This window comes from Odontesthes bonariensis, chromosome 11 (genome assembly GCF_027942865.1).
Source record: "Odontesthes bonariensis isolate fOdoBon6 chromosome 11, fOdoBon6.hap1, whole genome shotgun sequence".
NCBI classification, from domain to species: Eukaryota; Metazoa; Chordata; class Actinopteri; order Atheriniformes; family Atherinopsidae; genus Odontesthes; species Odontesthes bonariensis.
The window spans coordinates 6,342,058-6,366,454 of NC_134516.1; the positions used below are offsets into that span (position 1 = coordinate 6,342,058).

General features: G+C 45.0%; 1 protein-coding gene across 1 annotated transcript; it reads right to left on the reverse strand.

Annotated features, from left to right (window-relative positions):
* Positions 1 to 2,351: 2,351 nt before the first annotated feature.
* On the reverse strand, positions 2,352 to 15,922 carry bco1l (beta-carotene oxygenase 1, like). Its single transcript, XM_075476951.1, has 11 exons — positions 15,859 to 15,922; positions 13,930 to 14,058; positions 13,726 to 13,855; positions 8,376 to 8,523; positions 8,151 to 8,298; positions 6,978 to 7,198; positions 5,728 to 5,994; positions 5,546 to 5,651; positions 2,808 to 2,902; positions 2,611 to 2,722; positions 2,352 to 2,506 (listed from the first exon to the last, which is right to left on the reverse strand). The coding sequence occupies exons 1-11, from the start codon at positions 15,920 to 15,922 to the stop codon at positions 2,352 to 2,354; spliced, it is 1,575 nt and encodes a 524-aa protein (XP_075333066.1).
* Between the last annotated feature and the right edge of the window lie 8,475 nt (positions 15,923 to 24,397).

The window sequence follows — 24,397 nt, forward strand, 5'->3', positions numbered from 1 at the left end:
GTCGTCTGCAATGTTTTAGAACCCCCCTCACCGCTTTTTTGATGTTTACTACTGTCTCTGGTATTTGCCTAATTTTGATTCTTCTCAACCTGCTTCAGAACGGCAGTCATGCGCATGTCCAAAAAGATCCGTAAAAGCAGCATAAACGTCCGTTCTCTGACCTTTGAACTGTGGCTGCAGGTGGGTTTGATGCTCCAATTTCATCCATTTTTAGAGTTTTCTCCAAACATTTGATTATTCTGAAGCCCGTCTGTGAGAAAGCAGAATCCTTCTGTGTGCTACGACCACTCATTCGGGCTTTGCTTTGTGAAACCTCCCAACATGGAGACGAGTTCAGCAGAATATCAGGGAGCCCCTATCTCTCTGCATGAAGTGGGAGTTTTAACTCGTGCGCAGGCTCTTTAGTGTGATGCTGATGTATCAGATGCATAAACATGTCTGACTCTGAGGCTGTTGGGCAATAATTGGGCATATTTTCTGTATTCTGTGGTCACCTTATGAAGGAATAACCGAATTTACCATTTAGGACTCGAGATAAATGACTGAAGCCCAACCAGTCTGATTCAGAAGCAGAGCAACATCTGCAGTGATTGATCTTTGATCCTCTGTGACCTCTGTGCAGAGGTCACGCAGAGGTCACACAGTTGTATTAATCAGTTCAGACTGACCCTCAGGATCTGATTGGAATGAAAATGTTTTTTTACTGATCTGCCTGATCTTTGATGGTAAAACATTCAGATCAATACGGTGAAATCATCACGTGCAACTTGTTGGATTTTAAAGAGTCAGAGAGCTTTGCACCTGCAGGACTGCTGGTTTCATCACAAAAACACACCATATAACACACTATATAACACACTATATCACACACGTTAGAGGCTGAATGAGTGAGCTGCACACAATGTCAGTCCTAAGTTTAGGTTTTGGGAGTTGGGAGAAAAGGTCCTTGTTGCGTGTTTTAGCAGAAGCTGAAAGTGTTATCAGGAACTTCTTTAACATGTATGAAAATCAAATTTTTTGCTTGCTTTTTTGCTGTAATTTATTCTTTTAATTACCGTAATAAGTAATTTTGCCATGCTCCTTCTGGCAGGGGTACTACCAATGGAAACTAGCCTTTTGGCTATAATTGGGTGCATTTACATTTTCTTTGTAAAATGTCAATTAGTGTACACTGTCCCTCTATAACAAATAGAGTTAATAATAATAATAATAATAATAATAATGATAAATCAAATTTATTTATATAGCACATTTCATGTACAAACAATTCAAAGTGCTTTACATGAAATAAAAGCATTGCAGCAGGGAGTGGAAAAAGCATTAAAATACATAAAAGAATATAAAGCAAAACAAATAAAATAATTTAAATGAATTTAAATTGTAGCTTAAATATAATAATAATAATAATAGCTTTTTAAAGCGACAACACACCAAATACAATCAACTTTATTCGCAAAAGCATCGCACACGTGAAAGTGAATCAAGTTCCCTGCTTTGATTTTCACGTCATAAAAACGACATATTCACAGAAATTCCAGTTCAGTGTCGAACAAAAGCTGAAATATCAATGGATCAGATATCTAACATGTCATTAAAACACACATTTAAAGAGCTATATACAACACAGACGTGCATCTCCAGACATTTGCCTTTGATTGCTCCAATACTGATGCCGTGAAACAGATTTGTGTTTGTAAACGTTTACATTCTGTCTGAAACTGTTTTAACTCCAGTTACATGATGAACGAGATTCCCAGAGCATTTAAGAGTTTGCTTTGACACATTTCACATTTTGGACTTTAAACAGCAGGTGATTAGAAAGAAATACAAGTTCCTGTTACAAAATAAAACCCTGAAAGTAAAAGGTCGTGTTACAAAATAAAACCCAGAAGGTAAAAGGTCGTGTTACAAAATAAAACCCAGAAAGTAAAAGGTCATGCTACAAATTAAACCCAGAAAGTAAAAGGTCACATTACAAAATAAAACCCAGAAAGTAAAAGGTCACGTTACAAAATAAATACCGAAACACTGATTTCAAGCCACGTCTTGCTAGAAATCGATATGAAATAACACCTCATCCTGACTGAAAGTGAGAGAAACTGTCAGGACAGGCTGACTGAAATTCTGATCACTTTTTATCGATCGCTCTCGTTCAGTCAGGATGAGGTGTCAGAGCTTTATGCTGTTAGCTGCTCTGTAGGTGGCGTTAGAGATGACAAATGAACTTTAAATGAACTTTAAATCAACATCTGCAGCAGTCTCATCTGGGGCTGTTTGCTTCCACATGTGCACTGATTTAAAGAAAAGATCTTTTATACTTGAATATAAATAATCCGGCCGGTGTTGGACGGTCAAACGGCGGCTGGGATGAAGAGTCCATGAAGGTCCATGTGGACGGCGGCGGGGATGGAGGCTCGGGCGATCTCCTCCAAGGTTCTGGCGTTCAGCACGAGCAGGAAGGGAGGAGAGCCGGGGTCCGAAGAGACGACGGAGGACAGGATGACTCCTGAGGGAAAGAGACAAGCCATCAGGACCCCTTCAGCACCCCCATCAGCACCCCATCAGGACCCCCTCAGGACCCCTAACTGTACAGGTGTGTGAGGCCCTCACCGTCGTCCTCCTCCACGGCTCCTGGAGAGGCCACGAACACCGGCTCTGAGGGGTAACAGTTCTCCTGGTGCCACTCCAGGTGCGTCCTGGTGACCACGTCAACTTTGGCGATCTGCAGGGAGACAGAGTTGAGCTCAAAGTGACTTCAGATCAGACTTTGGGCTGTAACGGGTTGGTAAACGGGTGGTCCTTCTCACCTTGTTGGGGTGGGGAGACCACTCCACCCTGGAGCCGTAGAAGTATCGGTACTTCCTCGTGTTGAAGGTGTAGTTGATCCCGGGTAGCTCCAGACCTGCGGTGGAGTCAAACCATGGAACAGCGTGTCTGAACGTTACCATGGAACAGCGTGTCTGAACGTTACCATGGAACAGCGTGTCTGAACGTTACCATGGAACAGCGTGTCTGAACGTTACCATGGAACAGCGTGTCTGAACGTTATCATGGAACAGCGTGTCGGAACGTTACCATGGAACAGCGTGTCTGAACGTTACCATGGAACAGCGTGTCTGAACGTTACCATGGAACAGCGTGCCGGAACGTTACCATGGAACAGCGTGTCTGAAAGTTACCTTGGAACAGCGTGTCTGAACGTTACCATGGAACAGCGTGCCGGAACGTTACCATGGAACAGCGTGTCTGAACGTTACCTTGGAACAGCGTGTCTGAACGTTACCATGGAACAGCGTGCCGGAACGTTACCATGGAACAGCGTGTCTGAACGTTACCATGGAACAGCGTGTCTGAAAGTTACCTTGGAACAGCGTGTCTGAACGTTACCATGGAACAGCGTGCCGGAACGTTACCATGGAACAGCGTGTCTGAACGTTACCATGGAACAGCGTGTCTGAAAGTTACCTTGGAACAGCGTGTCTGAACGTTACCATGGAACAGCGTGCCGGAACGTTACCATGGAACAGCGTGTCTGAACGTTACCTTGGAACAGCGTGTCTGAACGTTACCATGGAACAGCGTGTCGGAACGTTACCTTGGAACAGCGTGTCGAAACGTTACCTTGGAACAGCGTGACGGAACGTTACCTTAGAACAGCGTGTCGGAACGTTACCTTGGAACAGCGTGACGGAACGTTACCATGGAACAGCGTGACGGAACGTTACCATGGAACAGCGTGTCTGAACGTTACCATGGAACAGCGTGACGGAACGTTACCATGGAACAGCGTGTCGGAACGTTACCATGGAACAGCGTGTCTGAAAGTTACCTTGGAACAGCGTGTCGGAACGTTACCTTGGAACAGCGTGACGGAACGTTACCATGGAACAGCGTGTTGGAACGTTACCATGGAACAGCGTGATGGAACGTTACCTTGGAACAGCGTGACGGAACATTACCTTGCAACAGCGTGACGGAACGTTACCTTGGAACAGTGTGTCTCAACGTTAGCATGGAACAGCGTGATGGAACGTTACCTTTGAACAGCGTGTCGGAACGTTACCCTGGAACAGCGTGTCGGAACGTTAGCATGGAACAGCGTGATGGAACGTTACCTTGGAACAGCGTGATGGAACGTTACCTTGGAACAGCGTGTCAGAACGTTACCTTGGAACAGCGTGTCGGAACGTTACCTTGGAACAGCGTGACGGAACGTTACCATGGAACAGCGTGACAGAACGTTACCATGGAACAGCGTGACGGAACGTTACCATGGAACAGCGTGTCGGAACGTTACCATGGAACAGCGTGTCTGAAAGTTACCTTGGAACAGCGTGTCGGAACGTTACCTTGGAACAGCGTGACGGAACGTTACCATGGAACAGCGTGTTGGAACGTTACCATGGAACAGCGTGATGGAACGTTACCTTGGAACAGCGTGACGGAACATTACCTTGCAACAGCGTGACGGAACGTTACCTTGGAACAGCGTGTCTCAACGTTAGCATGGAACAGCGTGATGGAACGTTACCATGGAACAGCGTGTCGGAACGTTACCCTGGAACAGCGTGTCGGAACGTTAGCATGGAACAGCGTGATGGAACGGTACCTTGGAACAGCGTGACGGAACGTTACCATGGAACAGCGTGACGGAACGTTACCATGGAACAGCGTGTCGGAACGTTACCTTGGAACAGCGTGTCTCAACGTTACCTTGGAACAGCGTGACGGAACGTTACCTTGGAACAGCGTGACGGAACGTTACCTTGGAACAGCGTGTCGGAACGTTACCTTGGAACAGCGTGACGGAAGGTTACCATGGAACAGCGTGACGGAACGTTACCTTGGAACAGCGTGACGGAACGTTACCATGGAACAGCGTGACGGAACGTTACCTTGGAACAGCGTGTCTGAACGTTACCTTGGAACAGCGTGACGGAACGTTACCTTGGAACAGCGTGACGGAACGTTACCTTGGAACAGCGTGACGGAACGTTACCATGGAACAGCGTGACGGAACGTTACCATGGAACAGCGTGTCTGAACGTTACCATGGAACAGCGTGTCTGAACGTTACCATGGAACAGCGTGTCTGAACGTTACCATGGAACAGCGTGTCTGAACGTTACCATGGAACAGCGTGACGGAACGTTACCATGGAACAGCGTGACGGAACGTTACCTTGGAACAGCGTGTCGGAACGTTACCTTGGAACAGCGTGACGGAACGTTACCTTGGAACAGCGTGTCGGAACGTTACCTTGGAACAGCGTGACGGAACGTTACCATGGAACAGCGTGTCGGAACGTTACCATGGAACAGCGTGACGGAACGTTACCTTGGAACAGCGTGACGGAACGTTACCATGGAACAGCGTGACAGAACGTTACCATGGAACAGCGTGACGGAACGTTACCATGGAACAGCGTGACAGAACGTTACCATGGAACAGCGTGACGGAACGTTACCATGGAACAGCGTGACAGAACGTTACCATGGAACAGCGTGTCGGAACGTTACCATGGAACAGCGTGTCGGAACGTTACCTTGGAACAGCGTGTCGGGCCGGCAGTAGATGGACCCGTCCTCCTGCATCACTGCCTGGGCCGTCGTGTCCTTCAATGTCACCAAGTTGGTTCCTCTGGGCGACTCCTGCAGAACAAGCAGCTCATAAGATGATGATGATGATGATGATGGGAAAGCTTCTTTCTTTCTGATGCAACTGTACCTTGTGGGCGCTGAGGGGCAACACGAATCTCTGGCAAATGGGCGGGGAGAAGTCCTTGTTGCTCTGAATGAAGCTGCCGTGGTCCTTCCTCATGTTGTGCAGGTAGAACATGTCGTACAGGTTGCTGTCTTTGTAGCAGATCATGTCGAACACCACGTGGCCGTCGTCCTCGTAGGCGTTGATGTGGTGGAAAACCACCAGGGCGTCGCTGTAGAAGCGCTGGGAAACGGCCTTTCCTGTTTTTCTGTTGATGACGTGGAAGAAAGTCTGGAAGGAAAGAAGATTTCATGTTGATTTGCTTTGCTTTCGCACAGAAAGACTGAGTTATAAGTGCATGTAGACACCTTAGTCTGACTAAGAATGGGACCAGATCGGATTATTGGCTAAATTATAATCAGACTGAGTTATTAAATTCATATTAGACACCTTAGTCTGACTAAGAATGGGACCAGATCGGATTATTGGCTAAATTATAATCAGACTGAGTTATTAAATTCATATTAGACACCTTAGTCTGACTAAGAATGGGACCAGATCGGATTATTGGCTAAATTACAATCAGACTGAGTTATTAAATTCATATTAGACACCTTAGTCTGACTAAGAATGGGACCAGATCGGATTATTGGCTAAATTATAATCAGACTGAGTTATTAAGTGCATGTAGACGCCTTAATCTGACTAAGAATTGGACCGGATCAGATTCAGACCCCGAGATAACCCGGTTGAAAGTCACTCTAAACCTGCTTGTAGACGCTGAATCACGTGGTGAATCAGACTTTGCGTTCTGCGCATGCTCCAGATGTTTTCCCGGTGTCGTGACCCGGAAGTCAAAGGAGACGATATTCCTGTTGTTGTCGCCGTCAGAAAGAAACAAACAACGCGATGGAGAATGCTCCGTTGGGCATCGAGTTTGTGCAACAAGCAGCTCATCACAGACCAAATGTAGAGGGACGTAGCTTCATCTTGCTCTGCGTTCTCCATCTTTCTCCAATGCCTGAGTTTGTTGTTGTTGTTGGTGGTGAAGAGGTCAACAGGAAGTGGCTCTATTAGCAACAGCTGGAATGGGTACAGCGCCACCTATCATACCGGGGTATGACACGCTTTGTGCCTCTGATCCCATTCATTCACCGCCATATATCCAAGGAGAATTACCCTTGCTCAGCTCATTTTTATTGTAATTTAGCCAATAATCCGATCCTTTCAGGGCCATGTGACCCCACTAAGTGAGTCAAAGTGGGAGAACTTACGAGGTCATCTTTGTCAAATTTGAGGCAGCTCCCCCAGTTGACCCCCCTGAAATAGGCAGTTGCCAGTCTGATGATGTCCAGTTTGAAAGGCTGCTCCACGAACACGATGTAGTCCTCGGTCATGCCGAAGCTGTGGAAGTAGCTGGGCTGGAGGGCGGAGCGGAAAGGGACCGAACACAGCTGCTGCACCTTCCTCAGCGCCGGCTTTTTACGCTCTTTATCTGAAAGAGACGCAGCTGTGTCATTGTCATTTCTGATCCTCCTGACACACATTTGAGTTTTTTACTGAAACATCATACCTGAAAGTGAGATGCAGCCTGTTTCCATCGTTTTTCCTTTTAAAGTATCATTAACTTTCTGTATGCTGCAACTTTTGTGCAGCAGTAATCTTGATTTTTAGCTTTCATTTCCAATCCTGTGGTCCGTGACTCATTGCCCCATTACTTTGGGTACCTGGTCTTCTCTGCCATAGTCTTTCCAGACCCTAACCTGTAGTGTTTCTGTGGATTGTTTCAGGTTTCGCTCTTTTTTTCTGAACAAATTAACCTTGTTTAAACTAAAAGTGTGCTAAAGGTGCTTCTCCTGAAAGTGTGAGTGGTAAATGCAGCAGGTGATAACGCAGGTGACACCGGTAAACTGCTTGTGGGGTATCTTTTACGGGGCTCGTTATTCCATAAACTGTTTCCCGCCTGAGATTAGATACAGACCTGAGCCCAGAGCTTAAAGGACAAAGTTTACACCCCCCGTAGCTGATCGCTCAGTTTTTCACACTTACTGTCCGAGCTTTAGATGACTGGCAGGTGTCCTGAATAAAGCTCCCCCTCCCACAGCATCATCTAGGACTAGGACGGTATACTTGGCTTTAAAGTCGCACTGTTTTGCTCCCAAACCCAACAAAGATCCTGTCTTTGTTTCCTAACTTGTCTTTCCATCTGTCTCGGTCCCGAACTTAGCGCACTTACTGTTAGCTGTTTGGTTTTGGAAGGAAATGCACTTATGATTTCTTGTGACCTGAAGTTCTTTTGCCTACCGATGTGGAACACACCTATTGTAAGTTGCTTTGGATAAAAGCGTCTGCAAAATGGCCGCAATGTAATGTCATGGAATGGAATGTAATGTCCCCTGGCGTCATATGAGGTGTAAACATCTGAGGTTTGACAGCGGGCTCCATACCTGAAGCATCCGCTGAGACCTTGAAGATGACGTATTTGGGCCGGCCGAGGCCCATGATGGCGGTGCCCATGTTGTAGGTGTTGCCCTCGCTGTCGTAGTGAGGATGAGCCGTGGCCAGGTTCAGAGCGATGTGGTTCCTGTAGTTGGTCTGCGGTTGGGCAGAAAGGGTCACGTGACGACACGATGTTTAAACCCGCTGAGGTTTCAGAAGGCCGACGAACTCACCCTGCCGACGGTTTCCAGGGTGTCCGGGTCGATCTGGTTGATGTAGTTGACCTCGGAGGAGGCGTAGTAGTCCTGGCCGTAGCGGATGATGTTGATCAGGTTGTTGTCGGTGAAGTCGGGGATGACGTTGCAGAGGTGCGTGAATGCCCTGGGGAGAAAGGTGTTCAGTGTCCAGCTCCGATAAGTCGGCAGGATCTTTGTGTTATTTCAGGGTCTCATTGAACTGCAACATGAACCTGTTTGTCATTTACAGCAGAGTTACAACAGATCTTTGCATCTATGGACTCAAACAAAAGTGTCATTCTGATATGTCGCACTAAAGAAGACAAATATAGGGTTTCCCTCATTTTAAGCTGTCTGGGATCTTATTGAACATCTCAAATTAAGTAAAATATCTCTGATGAAGTTAAACTGAACTTGTTTAGATCATATTGTACCTCACTGTAATCAGAATGCCTTTATTGTCATTATACATGGTACAACGAAATTTAAAGCCACCAAAAACAGTGCAAAGAGAGTGCGAATATAAAAATATTAAAAATATATAAGTAAATAAAAAAAAAGGGAAGGGTGTAAGATGCACAGTTTTTTTTTTGTTACGGTAATAAAATAAATAAAATAAGGTGTTAGTAGATTCAAGTATATAGATATATTGCACACAACAGTGTATACGGCACACTTATAAAAAAGCCAGCCTTCAGAGATGGAAGGTGGCTCATAATGATGCATTCAGACTTTAGTTAAAGAAGCCCAGATGGAGCAATGCCAGTGAACTGTTTGTGTCTGCGAATGTCAGCTCTTTGATGGCTGTTTTAAGGAAGCTTATGTTTACATTTATTTGCCGGCTAAATGAGTCTAATAATAGAATTATCCTACTGTTGACTAACATTGAATATACTGCAGTAAGATATACTTCTGTATATTGGAAACATTGGTATGATTGCCTCCTAAAAGATTAGGAGTGGTTTTTTTATTTATTTATTTTTTAACAATGCTTTTATTAATTTTCAATAAGAACATACAAAACATCGACACATACCACACTAGTTGCACAATGAAATACAAGCAGACCTCACTGCATACATACACATACAAAACATATATATAAAATAATAATAACAATAATAATAAATAAATCCAAAGTAAATAAATAAAATAAAATAAAATTGTCACACTTAGTAGCCTTACAGATAAGTATAACCTATTGCTGCTTAAGAAAGTCCATTAAGGGTGCCCACACCTCTTCAAATTCTTGCACTTTACCCCTAATTACATAGGTTAGCTTTTCTAATGTAACACACCTTGCCATCTCTCTAATCCAAGATTGTGTAGAGGATACTTCAATCTCTCTCCAAGATAGAGCAACCATCCTACTGGCCTGCAGGAGGCCAAAGTTGATCAGAGTCTTATACTTAGGGTTCACAGAAAAGCAATCTGGATATATCCCTAGAATACAAAGTTTTGCTACGCAGGGTACCTGGATACCTGTGACTTTACTTAGAGTGTGGACAACCATTTTCCAAAAAGATACCAGCTTAGGACATTCCCATACACAATAAATCAAAGTACCTTTCTCCGTCAAACATTTCACACATGTATCTGGAACGTCAGGGGACCATTTATTGAGTTTCTCAGGGGTTATGTATGTCCTCATTAACCACTTGTGTTGTAGCAACTTCATTCGAGTATTAATGGTTTGTGATTGAGCTTTTAAACAAGCTGTCGCCCACTCAGCTTCTTCAATATATTCCTTAATATCTAAACTCCATGCCTTCCTTCTGTCATGACTAGATTCCTCATCATGCAAAACAAGTGCTGTATATATTGTAGAAATTTGTCGTTTCCCATTCATGTGTCTTAACACGATGCCCTCAAGGCAGGACGGCGGCGGCTCATGTGTAGTCTGGTGACGCTTTGATAAGATGAAATGTCTCAGTTGTAAGTATTTAAAAAAGTGTTTTCATGGAATTGAATATTTCAAACAAAGGTCGTTAAATGTTAGTAAAGTGCCCTGAACATATAAGTCTCCAATTTTTTGCACCCCTCTGTCGGCACAAACCTTAAAACCACCATCTGCCCTGCCAGGAGTGAACTGCACATTATCCCAAATAGGTGAAAATTGATAGATGGGGGGTGTATCACCAATATGTCTATGAGCTTTAAACCATATATCAATAGAGTTTTTAAGGAAGGGGTTTGTTGTTTTTTTCTTTAAAGTTTTAAAATCTGCTGAATATAAGTATGGGCTTAATGGCAGCTTAGATATTGATGCTTGTTCAATATAAACCCATGCTGGAGGAGAGTGTGTGACAAAATAAAACATAGCACTGCGCAGCTGGGCGGCCCAGTAATACCGCTGTAAACTGGGCATCTGTAATCCACCCCTATCATATGGCAAATACAATAATCTGAGTCTTAATCTAGGTTTTTTGTTTTTCCAGATAAACCTACAAAATACACTATTAATTTCTTTAAAAAAGCATTTTGTGAGTCTTGTACCTCTCTCATCAACGGGTCATAGTTTGCTTTAACAACTGTATTAATTTGGGGGGTAATCTTAATTCCAAGATAGGTAAAGCCTTCCCTCGCATTAAAAAAGGGTGTGCTTATAACTGGATTAGTTCTTTCGTCTCTGTTCAAGAAAAGTATAGAAGATTTTTCATTATTAATACTGTATCCAGAAAACTGACCAAATTGATTAATTAAATGTAATAATGTCTGGACACTGTTTGATAAGTCTGCAAAAAAAGAATCACATCGTCTGCATACAAAGATAACTTATGTTCATGATCAGTGATTGTTATACCTGACAGATTGACTTCAGCTCTAATGGACATGGCTAAAGGCTCAATGGCCAAAATGAACAATAGTGGGGAGAGAGGACAGCCCTGACAGGTTGACCTCTCTAATGTTAACGGGCTTGATAAATTGTTATCCGTCATTACACGTGCTGTAGGGTTGGTGTACAATAATTCTATCCATTTCAGAAATTTCCCCCCAAGTCCATATCTTGGTAACAAATTGAACAAAAAATAAGGCCACTCGATTTTATGAAACGCTTGTCTAGCATCTAGAGATAACAGCGCTGTATCCCTGGTATTATTTTTAGAGTGAATTATGTTGAGGACCCTTCTAATGGTATGAAATCCCTGACGACTCTGTACGAACCAGTAGCGGCTCGTGGTCTGGAAAATAGGCGGGGCAGATGATCTGCGTTATCAAAATGCAAGCTTTTATGGAGCATACGCAATAGGCCAATAGTCTATGCAACCATAAGCGGGGGGGGGGGGGTGCACTCGCATAAAAAAGTTTGTGAAAGGAATTAATACTGCCTAAGTTTCAATTAGAGAGAAACTTGTCGCAAAGCATTACCTAGCATGGCTAATTTCATGGCACAATTCAGATGCGCCTTGCTTGTTTTTTTGCCTTTTCCGAAAAATGCTTCATGTCACACACACCAACAGTGCTCCAACCTAAGCTAGCAGACAAGTAACCTACTGTACATATACGAAGCTGTCAACACATTGTTTACTGTCTTAACATTGCTTTGCTCATCAAGCTAAGATATTTCATTAAATCACTCCCAGTTTCCCATTTTGCAAAGACTTCGTTCACAATCACTTAAACTTTGTAAGATAGCAACTATAAAGTAAAATCTTTACCTACCACAAACGTGAATCCGGATTAAACAGCCAATATCCTTCATCAAATCCGACATTGTTATCCGTTTTATCCAACAAGTTTGTAGGGGAATTTGGCGGCATTGAAGTTCCCACTGGCTAGATGGGCGGAGTAATATTTCTTAAACCCTTTGAGTCCTTTAATGTCCAGGGCAGATCATACACCTGCCCCAATAGCATCTATACAGGCGCACTAAATGTTACATGATATTATGCTAAGTAGGGGCCTACAGTGATTCTGATTGGTAGAATGTGCTCGAGAGTTCGGCGGGGCGGGGCTTAGCTGAGGGCAGACCAGGCATCTGCCCTGGCCAGTGGCCATAGATCTAACGTTAAGCAGCCACAGTGGAGGTAGGCTATATTTCAGCGAAAATAAAAACAGATTCCACCCGCAAAGTCCGTCACAAGCCACAATATGGTGTAATACGATTCCCACTGTGATTGAAGTTGAAATAAATATTTTATCTATAATTTATAATTATCTATATTTTATCTATAAAAGAAAGGTTGGGGTGTGGAAGGCGGGGCTCTGCCCATCCTGCCCAAATACAGCGGCCGCGGCTGGTACGAACCCATTCTGATCACTATGTACCAAAGAAGGGATATTTGGATCTAGCCTTTTAGCAAGAACTTTACACAATATTTTGGTGTCTACTCCCATAAGACTAATAGGCCTGTATGAGGAGCAGTTAGTCGGTATTTTCCCAGGTTTCAAAATAAGGATTATTGTAGCGAGTCTTAAAGTTGGTGGTAATATACCATTACTAAATGACTCGTTAAACATATTTAAAAGTGGGGTCAACAACTGCTTCTGGAAGGTTTTATGAAACTCTATTGGAAGGTCATCAGGCCCTGAAGCTTTGCCTGAGTTGATACTTTTAATGGTCTGCAATAGCTCTTCCATTGTTATATCCTTATCCAGGTCCTCTTTAACCTCCTCTGTGAGTGTTTTAAACTGGAGCTGATTAAGAAAGGTTTCTCTATAAGCGGGTGTGGAGGAGCATTCTGACCTGCACAGTGATTGATAGAATTCCTTAAATGTATTATTAATATCTTGAGCATCGTTTGATATCTCCCCTGATTGAGTAGTTATACCATTAATGGCTCTTTCAGATCGTATTTTTTTAATTCTCCAAGCTAACAATTTACCAGCCTTTTCTCCCTGATCATAAAAGGCCTGGTTCAACCAGAGTAAACTTTTTGCTGCTTTATCGGATGTTAATTTATTGTATTCCGTTCTTAAAATTAGTAACCGTTTTTGTTTTTCAGGGTCATCTTTATTATTTATATCTATTTCCAGAGATTTTATTTGCTTCTCTAATTTATCAGTTTCTGCTTTTTGTTTCTTGTTTTTAGTGTAGGAGTGTTTTTATTATTATTTTTATTTTTTTATGAATGGTCTTTTTATGTACTTTTATATTTGATTGTTTTTCTATGTGATCTGGACTACGAGTCTTTAATAAATCTATCTATCCATCGATAATAATCTAAACACATCTAAACGGGTCCTAAATCCAGGAAAGCCACCATGTCCTGACTCCCCCAGAGTTTTCTGTACAGTTCTTTGGATTCCCGAAGTTCTACACCCCCTGAATGAGTATAAAAACTGTCCCGGTTTGTTCTGAATGGGCTCGGCTTGGTTCCACACGTCCTGCATGTGCAGCACCTACCTGGCAAAGATGTTCTTGCAGGGGTCGGGGTAGATCATGGTTCCAAACTCGGACACGATGATCCGGTCGGCCTTGATGTTCCTCTTGTAGGTCTCGCTCCTCAGAAACTTGCTTCTGTACGTCACCTCGCCTGAAACGACATCCCAACCGTCACAGAACGCGGTTCCACCAGATGTTGAACAACGTTTAACGTCAGAGACTGACCGTCGCTGAAGGTGAAACTGTGGATGAGCGACAAGCCGTCAAACCAGTGGTTGTACTCGGAGCTTCCCACGGAGAAGAGGCCGGGTCCATTCCTCAGCAGCGTGCCCTGCAACCAGGCCGGGATGGATCCTGCAGGTCAGAGGTCACACAACCAATCACCAGATTTCCTTTTTAACCACACGCTCCAGTCACCTACTTTTGGTAGTTTGTTATCCCAACATGATCACATAAAAACCAGGGCTGGGCAACTATTAACATGTTTAATCTAATTAATCACATGATTTCCCTGATTAATCACGATTAATCGCATTTGTACGCAGAATCCAAAAATGAATTCAAAAGCAGTGTATAGCTTTTAGCATTTAGCTTTATTTTAAATGTGCTGCCATATGAATGAAAGTGCCATAACATTTGTTGTGCAAACACACTTTTAACATCAGCATCTTTCTGTAGTTTTTATGTAGAAGCCTCGCTCCACTGTCTGTTTCCTTGAATGACTTGCTGCTATCAGTTGTGTGTTTTGCCTTTAAGTGATATTTTAGACTGGAACTACTACGCTGAGAAGACAATTCAACTTGGCAGTGTTTACAGATGACTTTGGTTCTGTCGACTCCGCCGTCTGGAAGAACTTTAACATGAAAATGGCCGAGTAAAAGTTCCGTACCCTTCTCCATGTTTGGTGGATCCGCCGATTACTTTCTTTTCCTGTTCCACAGCAGACAGCAGCAGACTTTTACAAAATAAAAGCCTGTGAGCGACAGACTTTTACAAAATAAAAGCCTGTGAGCAACAGACTTTTACTAAATAAAATAAAAAATAAAACTGGTCCGGTTCGAGTCCCGCATCGGACGGCCCTGTGCTGCATGTTGTTCCCCCTCTCTCTGCCCCCTGCTTCCTGTCTCTCTGAACTTTCCTATCCATTAAAGGCACAAAAGCCCCCCCAAAAATTTGTTTTAAATTTTAAAAAAATTTAAAAAAAATTAAAAAATTAAAAAACCTGCGTTAATGCGCGATAAAATGTTTATCGGCGTTAAATAATTAACGAGTTAACATGACAATAACGGCCTTCAGACATGTTGTGGATCTTCTGATCATTATGAATCAATAGTGTTTATGGATCAATAGATATAATCTCCCAACTGAGAGACTCTGAGTTGGAATAAGTTTGGTCAGCACCTGAAACAAACCAAGTGACTTTACCTTTAAACGTTAACGCCAGAACTAAAGGTCTGAGAGAAGCTGATTCAGCTGATACTCAGCAGATTTTCTGAGGTTCTCCGTGAGGGCGGTGATCTGATCCAGTGATGAAACCCTTAAATGTTCAGATCAAGTCGGATACTCATTTAAATCACCAGTCAGACGGCTCTGATTGTTTCATTTTTCACATTTTGGCTCCTATTTGGAACTATTATGCAGTGAATTAGATCAGTGGACAGTCCCGAGCTCTGAATAAAGAATCATTAGAATCATTAGAATGATTAATTTATAATTCATTGCTCTTCTTCTACTGAACAACTTCACACATCAAAATGCACCAAACTGAGACTGAAGTGTATTTTCATGTTCTGATTTAATGTTTTACTTTTATAAAATGTTTGGTGTGTGTAAAGGAGTAATTCCTTATCATTTTAAATGTGATCATGGAGGAGCCTGGATTCTCCAGATGTTGGCACAGCTGGCTCTAAAATAAACATTACTAATAATAACTTAACTTTTTAGTTAATATCACATTACGGGAAAAGGAAAAAGTCAATAAAAGATGAGAAACTCAGATAATCTGAAAGGATTATTTTGCCATGTTTACGACTGGACAGCAGAACTTTGATAGAAGCTATTTTTATCAGCATTAAAGGACACTTCCACACAAACACTGGCCTCTTGCAGTGCGTAAAACTGCAGATTTGATCTGTAATACCTCACCAAACTCACCTTTAACTTGGGCTTTCACCGGCTCCGGGGTCTCGGACCCGTTTTGTGCGATGATGGTCTGCATGTTGAACGCTGTGCCCACGCTCACTGAGAGCAGCTTACTTTATGCAGCCTCCATTGGTCTACGTGATCCTCTCCAGGCGTCCATAATCTCATATTATGTAAGTGTGCCGCCGTGGACTTTAATCTGCCTTTCACAATAAAAAGCTGCGTCTGTGCTTCCGACAGTTAAAGAGAGAAAAGCGCTCAGAAACCAGGAAGAATGTCACATAAACTGACACGACTCCAGCAGATGAAACCACATCATTCGGAGCTTTTTCTTTTATATTCAAACCACTTTTGGCGCTTTGGGTTTGAAGGAGAACGCGCTGCTGCATAGATCCTTGAACTTAATTGAGAGCTTGTAAAAGGCAGATAAGACGTTATGTCACTAATTTCTGTTATCGCTTATCTAAATGAGACATAAGCAACTCCCTGCTGTTAATCTATATTACTGTTGCCATATCGTTTTTTATTGACCGGTGTGGACCGATCTTGATGTCCTAAATGATGCTGATTCGATCTACAGCCTTCATTTCATAATGCACATATCTGTATTTATTCATGTATCGTTCAACCCCTGCATCTCAAATTCTAACAATAACATCAATTCTGTTTTTCCAAACAGCAGAAGACGTGAAAGTCAGTTGAACTTGAGCCGTGTAATTGATTAAATGAGTTTACAGCCACTCTTATCAGCGTCCACGTCTCACCAAAAACCCATAATGCAGGAAAAGTGAAGCTTTCTGATTATTGAGTGACTTTGTTTTAGTTTTACTGTTAAATTGTTAGTTTCACAGTTTCATGGTGCTTAGCCGGCTTAAACTCAACTCTTACAGTTTCAAGGAGGATAAATATTGAAATTTATACTTCATTACATGTTTTAAACCAATGCAGGAGATTTAACAGCTAATTCAGGGCTGAATATTAACTTCTTTTCAGTTTTTCAACATACGGTTTCAACATAAGGACTTTTTTGATGCCTGGTTGAAATATATCCACATATATTTATCTAAGATAAATGCCTGATATCTGAGTGAGAAACAAAGCTTTAATCAGGTTTGGCTTCTCCTGACACACCATCAGTTTGCGTTTAACTGAAGTGGAGTCCAACAAATACTGAGCCCCGTGCTAACCCTGTGCTAACCCTATGCTAACCCTGTACTTACCCCATGCTAACCCTGTTCTAACCCCATGCTAACCCCGTACTTACCCCATGCTAACCCTGTTCTAACCCCATGCTAAACCTGTACTTACCCCATACTAACCCCGTACTTACCTCATACTAACCCTGTGCTAACCCCGTACTTACCCCATACTAACCCTGTGCTAACCCTGTACTAACCCTGTACTAACCCCTGCTAACTCTGTACTAACCCCGTGCTAACCCTGTACTAACCCTGTGCTAACCCCATACTTACCCCGTGCTAACTCTGTACTAACCCTGTGCTAACCCCGTGCCAACACTGTACTAACCCTGTGCTAACCCTGTACTAACCCCATGCTAACCCTGTACTTACCCCATGCTAACCCCGTACTTACCCCATACTAACCCTGTGCTAACCCCGTACTTACCCCATGCTAACCCCATACTAACCCTGTGCTAACTGTGTACTAACCCTGTGCTAACCCCGCGCTAACTCTGACTAACCCCGTACTTACCCCATGCTAACCCTGTTCTAACCCCATACCAACTCTGTGCTAACCCTGTACTAACCCCGTGCTAACCCTGTGCTAACCCCGTACTTACCCCGTGTTAACCCCGTACTTACCCCGTGCTAACTCTGTACTAACTCTGTGCTAACCCCGTGCTAACTCTGTACTAACCCTGTGCTAACCCTGTACTAACCCTGTGCTAACCCCGTACTTACCCTGTGCTAACCCCGTGCTAACCCCGTACTTACCCCATGCTAACCCCGTACTTACCCCATGCTAACCCCGTACTTACCCCATGCTAACCCCGTACTTACCCCATACTAACCCTGTGCTAACCCCGTACTTACCCCATGCTAACCCCGTACTTACCCCATGCTAACCCCGTACTTACCCCATACTAACCCCGTGCTAACTCTGTACTAACCCCGTGCTAACCCTGTACTAACCCTGTGCTAACCCCATACTTACCCCGTACTAACCCTGTGCTAACTCTGTACTAACCCTGTGCTAACCCCGTACTTACCCCGTACTAACTCTATGCTAACCCTGTGCTAACTCTGTACTAACCCTGTGCTAACTCTGTACTAACCCTGTGCTAACCCTGTGCTAACTCTGTACTAACCCTGTGCTAACCCTGTGCTAACTCTGTACTAACCCTGTGCTAACTCCGTGCTAACCCTGTACTAACCCCGTGCTAACTCTGTGCTAACCCCGTGCACATACCGAGCCCCGTGCTAACCCCGTGCACATACCGATCCCCTTGCTAACCCGGTGCACATACTGAGCCCTGTGCTAACCCCGTGATAACCCCGTGCACATACTGAGCCCCGTGCTAACCCTGTGCACATACCGAGCCCCGTGCTAACCCAGTGCACATACCGAGCCCTGTGCTAACCTCGTGCAAATACTGAGCCCTGTGCTAACCTCGTGCACATACTGAGCCCTGTGCTAACCCCGTGCTAACCCTGTGCACATACCGAGCCCCGTGCTAACCCTGTGCACATACTGAGCCCTGTGCTAACCCTGTGCACACACCGAGCCCTGTGCTAACCCTGTCCTGCTCACTGCTGCTACCAGCTGCTGGATCAGGGGTTCACTTAGTTTTCATGTAAAACTTTAGAATAATAAAAAAAGATTCCTTTTCACACAATTGTCACTGTATCATTGAAAATATCCAAACTGAGGACTGAAATCACCACAGACAGACAGTTTTGGATGAAAAATGAAGTTTATTACAAACAACGACAGAGAGCTGTTAGCAGTCAGTTAGCAGCTGTTAGTTCTGTACAAATAACACTGTTTGATTGGTTAGTTGATTTTTGCCTGGCGGCAACAAGGCTGGGTCTCAAACAGCACCCTTTGCCCTCGGCAGTGCACCATCCGTCTCCAACTGTAAACCTCGGTGCACCGCCCTTCATCCTGAACATGGCACAGGGCATGACTTTAGTCAGTGTGCTATCTTCCACCTTCAATCACAACCCTTTACAATGCACCATTTTCCACCTTAAATCTTAAATAATGTGCCACTTTGTACTTAGAACCGTCGTTTGTCCAGCTGTACAGGCTTCATCGTGCAGCACCGCCGCCATCTTGTGTCCTCACAGGGCTCTGCAGGGTTCACAGTTACCATCAACCTGATGGGTTTTGACTGAGATGAGAACACAAAATCACTGTGGCATCTGTTTTTAGTTCCAGTTCCCCGATTAATGTTCAGATGTTGTGGGAACAGAAATGTCCTTTTTCCCCTCCTTAAAGTTAGAATTTAAATACCTTAAATGGAGGTCTGCTTAAAGTCTCGGACACCTTCGTATCACCTCCAGTCACAGTTTAAAGCTAAAACTAACATGATACTGGTGATTACAGAACCTCCCACGGGACCTGGACGCAGCATTAAACAACATTTAAGTGCAGCACACATCTGAGAGTCGAGCTTCTGTTGCTGCTCTTTGCACTTTGTTCACTGATTTCCTTTAATAATGTGAAAGAGAAACACATCTTACACATCTTTAGGCAACTTAGAGCAGATTCTGGAGAGATGGTTGGGAAATGCCAATGAGATGTTTAACTTTGTTCGTATCCAACTAAAGCTACAAATCTTTCCCGAATCGAGTCCCATTTTACAGAGGTAACCTTTTCTTTTAGGTTCGAGGAGCGGGGGTCACCTCGCCCTTTGGGGGCGTTTGGATGGGGAGATGATCTTTACTTCCTGGTCTCTAAAAGAAAAGGGGCACATTTCCTCTCCAAAATGGAGGTTAAAGGGGCCCGGGGGACGAATTGGGACTGTGCTTTCTGCTCCCAGACATAAAGCTTGGGTCGATCGCAATGTTCTTAAAGATGCCGTCAGTGTGTGTTGGTCTCAGGAAAGGTTTCCAAGTCTATCTGGATGCAGAGTTCACAAGGCCAGATGTGGATGGAAGCAGTCTGAGGGATTCTTAATGGGAGAGCGCTCTGCTCACGCTTCCTTTGCTGCTCCGGAACACGCCTCCAACACGATTGACGATTCATTTTCATGCACAGAACTCTTGTCTGTATTTCAGAGGCATTGTTTGGATCCAGAAATCTTTTTAAGAGTAGCACCTTTTGGTATTAGCACCTCGGTATTAGCACCTCGGTATTAGCACCTCGGTATTAGCTTCCTTTGCCCCTTTGCCTATCCATAAAACCATTCGGCCGGTCGGTCTGTAGAATATAAGAGTTGAACGGCAGCACAAAACAACGCCGTACTGCTGAATATTAACTGTTAATTAACTGTTAAATCTTTAACCAAAGCGCTCAAGGTTGAGCTGAATTTGGTGGTGATTTTAGGTGGAAACTTCAAAGAATAGCTTCAATTCCAAGGAGAGTGAAAGTTGGGGTTTATTTCTCCATATTTGCGTGTGAACACTGGATAAAGATAGACTTGAATGAGTGAAACCTGCCCATCAGCCTTTAGCCTTTGACCTTTAACCTTTGACCCTGGACAGCGCACTGTTTCCCACCCTTACAGCGCCCCCTACAGGCTGCGCAGCTCCTTAAGGACCGGGGTGTTGTCTGAGAATGGCACCAGAGAAACCGAGAGACAGAGACAGAGAGGTAGAGAGAGAGAGAGAGGTCGAAGGACGGGTAGAGAGCGCGTAGAAGGTCACTGCGTCCGGAGAGAGACGCCGGCGCAGTGCGTTGAGCTGCCGCCGTCCGACGGCCGGACGGAGACGGACGGGTTCGTCTGCTTTATTTACAGAAAAACGAGGGATGCATAATATCCAAACTGACCGGAGCTGCGGCCGCCGGCTGGTTGCCACAGCAACCGGCAGCGGTTTGCTAAAAAGACCAAAAAAAATTAAAAATAAAAATAATAAAAAGTGTGTGTCACCGCAAACACAACGAGTCGTCATGACAACGCTACACCGGGAGACCACCTAACTGTCCGTGGAAAAACACACACTCACGGGACGGTGTCACACACACACACACACACACACCCACACACACACGTTCTCACACTCAGTGCTGAGTAAGGACCGAAGTAAACCACTCACAAAGTGAGGACCAGTATTTCCAGTTCATTTAGAAACAAACAAAATGTCATTCCAGACACTCGGTGGCGTAGTGATCCGATACACTGCTTCAGATATTGAGAAGCACAAAAGATTCAGAAAAAGATTTTAATCTGTGTTAAACTTTAGGGGTGAAAAATTGACACTTAGGACATTCTGAGGTCCTACTGAGAAAATTATGGGATAGCATCTATATAACCTAAGGAGGTCATCGAGAAGGGAAACAAAGTGAGACCGGCCAAAATGACCTCACTATGTAAACATGACCTCACTCTGTTGGTTAAAAACTTGACTCGGTCCTCACTCAGCAGTAAATGCAAGAGCACACACACACACACATACACACACACACACACACACACACACTCTTTCACACACAGAAATATTAACATGACGAACAGTTTCTCCTTTTTTTCTCTCCACTGAGGTGAAAAACAGAATCTATTATCCTTCAATATCATGGTCATCATAGTCTTCATCTTCATCGTAGCCGTAGTGTATGTGCATGTGTGTGTGTGTGTGCATGTGTCCTTAGTCTTTATACACACTTTTTACAGGACGACACTCAGAGAGAGCTCAGTTCTGATTGGCTGACAAGTCTTTGTGCCTCTTCTCTTCCACGAGGCTTTTTGTTTTTATTCCATTTTTTTTATTCAAATACCGTCTCTGGTTGCTAGGCAACGGCAGCCTCCTCGAGTCCCTCTGCGTTGGGACTGACACGTTGCCAGGTTTGTAGTTTTGTTGTGGTCATGTGACCTGCCTCCGGCCGAACCACAGGAAACAGTTTGTGATGTCATCGGAGCGCGGTTGGTGGCGTCAGCTGGGCGGGGGGCCGGGGGGGGGGGGGGGGGGGGCTGCTGATGGTTGGAGCACCAGGACATGGACTAACAGGACCGGCTGCTGTGTGTGTGGACACTGACCAGCTATCAGAGTCTGAATGCTGGAAACATCCGGCCGGTGTAAAAGACGACAGTATCAACCCATCCGGTCCCAAACCTGAGGTCCAGGACCCCTCTGGGGGGCGCATGGTGACATCACGGGTCCTACATCCCCTGGGAGTGTTTGGTCGTCAGGCTTTGCTAAATCCACCTTAAAGTCCAAACGAGTTCCCTGCTCCTGCACTTCCACCCCGGGGGGGCATCAGGTTGGTGGCGTTAACGCGTAAAAGGACAAAACATCCCATAAAAAAGCTTCTTCAGACCTTCCGGAACATTCACACCTTTGATGTGAATCCTTCCATTTGCCTTTTCTCAGCTCAACAGGGAAACTGCAGCGAGGCTGAGCTGCTGCTGACAGGTTGACACTGTCTTCTTTAACCGGACTGAGCCTGCAGGTCTACAGTAAACCGGACTCTGAGCCTGCGGGTCTACAGTAAACCGGACTCTGAGCCTGCGGGTCTACAGTAAACCGGACTCTGAGCCTGCGGGTCTACAGTAAACCGGACTCTGAGCCTGCGGGTCTACAGTAAACCGGACTCTGAGCCTGCAGGCCTACAGTAAACCAGACTCTGAGCCTGCATGTCTACAGTAAACCGGACTCTGAGCCTGCAGGTCTACAGTAAACCGGACTCTGAGCCTGCGGGTCTACAGTAAACCGGACTCTGAGCCTGCAGGTCTACAGTAAACCGGACTCTGAGCCTGCAGGTCTACAGTAAACCGGACTCTGAGCCTGCAGGTCTACAGTAAACCGGACTCTGAGTCTACAGTAAACCGGACTCTGAGCCTGCAGGTCTACAGTAAACCGGACTCTGAGCCTGCAGGTCTACAGTAAACCGGACTCTGAGTCTACAGTAAACCGGACTCTGACCCTGCAGGACGGTGAGCCTGCAGGTCTACAGTAAACCGGACTCTGAGCCTGCGGGTCTACAGTAAACCAGACTCTGAGCCTGCGGGTCTACAGTAAACCGGACTCTGAGCCTGCAGGTCTACAGTAAACCAGACTTTGAGCCTGCAGGTCTACAGTAAACTGGACTCTGAGCCTGCAGGTCTACAGTAAACCAGACTCTGAGCCTGCAGGTCTACAGTAAACCAGACTCTGAGCCGGCAGGTCTACAGTAAACCGGACTCTGAGCCTGCAGGACGGTGAGCCTGCAGGTCTACAGCAAACCAGACTCTGAGTCTGTAGGTCTACAGTAAACCAGACTTTGAGCCTGCAGGTCTACAGTAAACCGGACGGTGAGCCTGCGGGTCTACAGTAAACCGGATTCTGAGCCTGCAGGTCTACAGTAAACCAGACTCTGAGCCTGCAGGTCTACAGTAAACCGGACTCTGCGGCTGCAGGTCTACAGTAAACCAGACTCTGAGCCTGCAGGGCTACAGTAAACCGGACTCTGAGCCTGCAGATCTACAGTAAACCAGACTCTGAGCCGGCAGGTCTACAGTAAACCGGACTCTGAGCCTGCAGGACGGTGAGCCTGCAGGTCTACAGCAAACCGGACTCTGAGTCTGTAGGTCTACAGTAAACCAGACTCTGAGCCTGCAGGTCTACAGTAAACCGGACGGTGAGCCTGCGGGTCTACAGTAAACCGGATTCTGAGCCTGCAGGTCTACAGTAAACCAGACTCTGAGCCTGCAGGTCTACAGTAAACCGGACTCTGCGCCTGCAGGTCTACAGTAAACCAGACTCTGAGCCTGCAGGGCTACAGTAAACCGGACTCTGAGCCTGCAGATCTACAGTAAACCAGACTCTGAGCCTGCAGGTCTACAGAAAACCGGACTCTGAGCCTGCAGGACGGTGAGCCTGCAGGTCTAAAGTAAACCAGACTCTGAGCCTGCAGGGCTACAGTAAACCGGACTCTGAGCCTGCAGATCTACAGTAAACCAGACTCTGAACCTGCGGGTCTACAGTAAACCGGACTCTGAGCCTGCAGATCTACAGTAAACCAGACTCTGAACCTGCAGGTCTACAGTAAACCAGACTCTGAGCCTGCAGGGCTACAGTAAACCGGACTCTGAGCCTGCAGATCTACAGTAAACCAGACTCTGAGCCTGCAGGTCTACAGAAAACCGGACTCTGAGCCTGCAGGACGGTGAGCCTGCAGGTCTACAGTAAACCAGACTCTGAGCCTGCAGGGCTACAGTAAACCGGACTCTGAGCCTGCAGATCTACAGTAAACCAGACTCTGAGCCTGCGGGTCTACAGTAAACCGGACTCTGAGCCTGCAGATCTACAGTAAACCAGACTCTGAGCCTGCAGGTCTACAGTAAACCGGACTCTGAGAGTGCAGGTCTACAGTAAACCAGACTCTGAGCCTGCAGGTCTACAGTAAACCAGACTCTGAGCCTGCGGGTCTACAGTAAACCGGACTCTGA